The sequence below is a fragment of the Nicotiana tabacum genome, chromosome 14 (assembly GCF_000715075.1).
Source record: "Nicotiana tabacum cultivar K326 chromosome 14, ASM71507v2, whole genome shotgun sequence".
Classification (NCBI taxonomy): Eukaryota; Viridiplantae; Streptophyta; class Magnoliopsida; order Solanales; family Solanaceae; genus Nicotiana; species Nicotiana tabacum.
Window position 1 is genome coordinate 16,046,629 of NC_134093.1, and position 5,763 is coordinate 16,052,391.

The 5,763-nt window shown below is 36.1% G+C and overlaps 1 protein-coding gene across 1 annotated transcript; it reads right to left on the reverse strand.

The window, feature by feature from the left end:
* Nucleotides 1–1,203: 1,203 nt before the first annotated feature.
* Nucleotides 1,204–5,290, reverse strand: LOC107803488 (actin-depolymerizing factor-like). The gene is made up of 3 exons (XM_016627228.2): nucleotides 5,182–5,290; nucleotides 3,726–3,991; nucleotides 1,204–1,658 (listed from the first exon to the last, which is right to left on the reverse strand). The coding sequence occupies exons 1-3, from the start codon at nucleotides 5,203–5,205 to the stop codon at nucleotides 1,508–1,510; spliced, it is 441 nt and encodes a 146-aa protein (XP_016482714.1). The 5' UTR covers nucleotides 5,206–5,290; the 3' UTR covers nucleotides 1,204–1,507.
* Between the last annotated feature and the right edge of the window lie 473 nt (nucleotides 5,291–5,763).

The window sequence follows — 5,763 nt, forward strand, 5'->3', positions numbered from 1 at the left end:
CAGTCAAAACCAGATGTTTTGTCTCTTTCCTTTGTGGCAGAAATCAAATCCCATGTGTAAAGAAAATTCTCGAATTTTGACTGTTGAGCCAATTTAAGAGTTTCTTATTAATTATTATTTTCTTTTGGGGACTAAAGATTTTCTTCTGCAAAGGTCACTGTTAAGTGAAAAAAAGACAAAAAGTAAACTTTAAATAAACAAGTAGATAAGATTGAGCTATTGACACATTGAAAATGCAAGTCAAATAGTAACATAATTTTCTTTTGGAAGTTAGCTATCTAGGCCCCTAAGTTTAGAATATTTTCACCTAAGCCATTTAAGTTCTATGGCAAATTAGCCGACAGATTTCTGTTTAGAAAAAAAAACAGTGTTTTAAACATTATTATTTAAACAATGTTTTATCCATCATTACACAACAATTGACATGTCGTACATGATATTCACATTTCCTTATATACAACTTTGTGAGACTGAATATTAGCAAGCTTACCCACCACATTATTTATGCTTTCCATTATTAATTTAATATTCTGAAAAATCAACCTTAAATTGACTAATTTTAAGTTGATCATTAATATACTATAACCTTTATTTTCTGCAATAGAGCAAGCTCACACATGCGATGTTATTTGTTAACCAGATACTTATATCTTTAACCATGTTAACGATACAAATTACTTCCGGGCTTTTGTACATTATAATGAGCAACGGTAAAATTGTGTCCTATAGGTCACGAGTTCGAGTCACGGGCTTTTGTACATTATAATGAGCAACGGTAAAATTGTGTCCTATAGGTCACGAGTTCGAGTCATGGAAGCAGCCACTAATAATTGCACGAGTTCAAGTCATGAAAGCAGCCACTAACAATTGCATTAGGGTAGGCTGTCTACATCATATCCCTTGTGATGCGGCTCTTTCCCGGATCCTGCGTAAACGCAAGCTGCCCTTTAGTCAATCAACTTCACCTATATTTGTCGAACACAATTGGTCCAAAGTCTGGATAAAGGAAGAATACCAGTATAAACGGATGACTAACGTAAAACTAATCAATTTACGAAGAATCCTCTAGCTACATTGGTAGTATAGCAGTCCAAAAGATGCATTATAGTATAGACTTGAGATATATTTAACTATTCCCCAACAGATTGACAAGCAAATTGTGTTAGTTATCCGAGAGAAAGCAACAAACAATCATCAATGAGATGCTAATAACACATAAAATTCATTGCTAGACATACTGTAGTTGATACTTGAATCATTCACATACATAACCATACACGTTTCTCGGCTGGGAAGCATCATGAGAATGAGAGAATCCATAACCAGAAACATGATATCGTTATCAAGAGTCTGGTAATCAGCATCCCAAGTGCCTGAGTTATTTACGCCATAGGTAATTTGTGGCATGAGAAGGTATTGCACAATAGGTAGTTACGTAAATCAAGCCTTTTAAGTTGCAATTAGACAAAAATATTACGAATGGTTGTTTCATCTAAGGGAGTTCCAATCAGTTAGCGCGTTCTTTGAGCACTTCAAGTTCTACTTCAGTAGGGTCAGTAGCCTGAATCTCGTAGTGTATGCCTTCCAGCTCCCTCCTGAATCTGTCCTTAGATGTGGCATACAGCATCTTGGATCGGATACGGGAAACAGAAGGAGACCTAAAAAGATGGATTAGCATGGATTAACCACAGTAAACATACAGAAAAAGCATAATTTGACAACATTTTCCTACTTTCATCTCTATTCTATTTTAGTTAATAGTGATGGGTCAAGGAAAAGAAGGTCCAAGAACTTTGCAATAAGAAGAAAACAATCTGTTTAGATCTAGGACATAGGAAGGGTGTGAAACTCATGTTTTCGAAAGGATATATTGAGAGTATACGACAGACAAAAGTAACTAAAAGAACTTAAATAAATAAACGAATAAATAGCTTTACAAAGAACTTATAATCCAAAACTAATATAAAACAATCCTTAGACAAAAGCAAGAAACTTGAACGAAAAACCAATATTAGCCGGATTAAATATCTATGACAGGAAATTTAAATATGTTAAACAAGCGAGGGCTTGCTCTGCAATGCCGCAAAGAACCAATCATGGTTGAAGCAGATCTTGTTAAGCTGAAACTTGAAACTTCAAGATCAAAGGCAAAGAATAATTTTCATAAATCATCACTGCTTGTCCAACAAAATTTTGTAGCACATACTTTTGGACACTGTACTCATTACATGGGGGCTTTCTTCACCCTTCCGAAACTTCTACATATAATAATCTGCAGCATATTGAAGTCTATTTGCCTAAAGAGCAATACATACCTAACTAAGCAACAACAACAATCCCAGTATTTTCCCACAAGTGGGGTCTGGGGAGGGTGAGATGTACGCAACCTTACCCCTACCCTAGAAGGGCAGAGAGGCTGTTTCCGATAGACCCTCGGCCGACAAAGAACAAAAAATGTCACAAATTTATATGAAAGTATTGCTTATGGGGGAACATGGGGGCGAAAAAAGGAAAGAGAGGGATGGGGTTTCTCTCGCTTTTGGCATAGCAGCTTCACCATCTTTTGTGCTTGAAGGCAGCAGCAGCAGAAAAAATTTTAAGTGCATAGTGCAGCCTAAAAGAATTAATATAAAAGGAGATCACTAGGAAATTCTTACCGCCATATTACCCATGGATTTGCTGCATATCGGACAAACGTAATTACTGCAAGCATATGCCTAACTAAGCCCTGAAATAATTGCCTTATATGAAATGCTACGCCGAGCGACCATGAATCTTCCTAAAGAAACTGCATCCAACTCTTCTACACCTTGATTTTTCTTGACTGCAAAGTAAAAGGGCAGCCCGGTGCACTAAGCTCCCGCTATGCGCGGGGTCCAGGGAAGGGCTGGACCACAAGGGTCTATTGTACGCAGTCTTACCCTGTATTTATGCAAGAGGCTGTTTCCACGGCTTGAACCGTGACCTCCTGGTCACATGGCAGCAACTTTACCAGTTACACCAAGGCTTCTCTTCCCTTGACTGCAAAGTATTCTATACAAAAGATATAGTTCCTCATACACATCAGCTATTTCTTTGTTGGCCAGCCTCCCCCATTTCGCAATATATGTATGCAAGTGTTACTTAATCATATGGCTATTCGCACTACTACAACACTTCCTCAAGAAGCTGACATTCACTTTGCAGGTACCTACTACAGCTATACAACTTCCGTTTTCAGAAAACCCTTCTTCTTTCAAACCTAAGCTACATACGCAAATGGTCTACCGACCTCTTCTCTCTCTATCTTTAACTCGACTGCTTCAGCCATCACGGATACTCTCTTAATGATCGTGTACCATCATACTTGCAATCCACATCATGATGGGCTAGTTATATTCCACAAAGGTGAAAAACTATTCACATCTAATTTTTCCATATTGTTTTCCAATCACTCACTCAATTAGCTAGACACAAATGTTTGATACTCAGAAAAATTAAAGTGCCTGCTCTCTGAAAATCATCAATGTGACTTCACAACATTGTAGATAAATTAGAAGCAATTTTCAAGGTAAACGAGAGCAGAATTCCCTTTGCACATGTAGAATAAAGTTACATCAACATTCACAGAGGACTGTGTAAGCAGATGTAAAGAGTCTAAAACTAGTGCAATTTCAAATTTAAGGTACACACCAGTCTTTGACAAAAATCCAGTTATGCAAGTTCTGGCTGAAACTATGACGTACCAGGCAAAGAAGAAAATCTTGCTCTTTTGGCAGTTCTCAGATGTCACGAAATCGTAATCATATACTGCATATCGGCAGTCATTCTCAGGAAGAGCTGCAGTGAAATCATCATAGCTCTCAGTAGGACCTCCAGTTTTCTCAACCACAACCTCATTGTTCTTCTCGTCAATCTTAAATATCACATATCGATGCACCTTTTTCCTCTGCAGTTCCATGTATGTAGCTTTGCTTTGATCAGCAACCCCCATGCCAGAGGATGCATTTGTCTATAAGAATAACAGATACTCAAAATTATAGAACAAAAATTGTACAGTACACCCAGTCACCAGGCTCAACAAATATATTTCGACATGAGAAGGATACCATAATCAAGCAAATGCTAACAACAAGCGCTGCTACTAAGAGCTTGTAAGAGTCAGCCCTCACTAAATAATCCCATAGTTTGTCTAGTAAGATGAAAATAGAAATATAACAGGCTAAGCCTTCCACTGAATTTCTTATCATCAAATTCCTCCCAAAGTCAGACAAAGAAAACAAAAGAATGAATCTTTTCTAAATACGTTGGAGTCCACTGAATCCATTATGAAATGTGCACTTTGCACACCTATCCTCATCAGAGGCGAATGTAGTGTCGCAGTATTGGACTCATCTGAATCTAGTACTTTTAAAGTGGAGCATAAATTTATGTGTAATATCGACAACAAGTAGTAGATTTGAACCCATAATTTTAAAAATGTAATGGGTTCAATGCTAAGAACCTAGAGGTGGAACGCATAGAGCTTAAATCTTGGATCTGGCTCTGACCCTCGTGACTAAGTAGATTACTAATCACCACCTCTCTCGAACCCCACCAAAAAGAAAAGGCAAAAACATCAATAAAACAAACGTTGCTCAACTTCGAAACTTAAAAAAACTTTAATCCCCAATAGTTGTTCAAATTCAAATTCTTTGTGCTAAAGCCTCAAGTTCTCCGTGCGAGACCACAATTAAAATCACGGCTATTCAAGCATTACCACCACTAAGTTGTTTCAACTCGATTTATTCAAGCATTATCACTGACTGGTTGGTTTACTCGAATATCATACAAAATATTCCAGTCCCATAACTAAAATCTGAGAAAGTTGGTTCAGTACAGATGAAAAGGAAAAAGAAAAAAAAAAAAGATGCAACATGAACTCAACTAACTCCTAGGAAAATCAACACAAGTACACAACACCAAGTATGTGAATCAGTCTTCATTTTACACTTCATCACTAAGATCTTAGTAAATTTAACTTCATCCATACATAACAAAACAATTACAAGAGCAATGAAAAACAGAGATTTCTATCGATCGAATTAAGCAATTTTATACTAAAACAGACATTCGGAAAGTAAGCAACATGGGAAAACAGATGAGTAAACTGATCATGCAAAGGAAAATCAGATCAATCAAAGAGATCTAAAAGAAACTTACCCCACCCCTGATTCTGAAAGACATGGTTTAGAGAGAGAGAGAGAGAGAGAGAGAGAGAGAGGAGTATAGACAGCGTACCAAGAAAAATGAAGTAGAATCTAAAGCACCCACTGAAAGAAAAAGAAACGACCTTTTTTCTTTTTGAAAAAAAAAAAGGAAATATTTCGTCATATTTTTTTTAACGTACAAGTTAGGTAGGCACAAAGTACAGCAATCCGATGCAGCATGAGCTACATTTTTTTCTATTACCAGAAGAAAAAATTAAACACAAAAGTATATGTTACATTAAAGTATTACTCAATTCATCTCAAACTGATAAGTTATTTTGCAGTTTGATTTTTTTTTTTACTTTTTTAACATTGAGATTGAATAATTTGAGAAAATAATTAAGTACTTTTTTCATTTTGAAAATGATATACAGTCAAACCTCTCTGTAACAACATCGTTTGTTTTGAAATTTTTTGGCTTTTATAGTGAATGGTTGTTTTACACCTATAACAACATTTGGCGTTTGAATATATTTTGGCAGTTATAGACAAAAATTATTCAATTTTTTTTTCTTTTTTACTATTACATATAAAG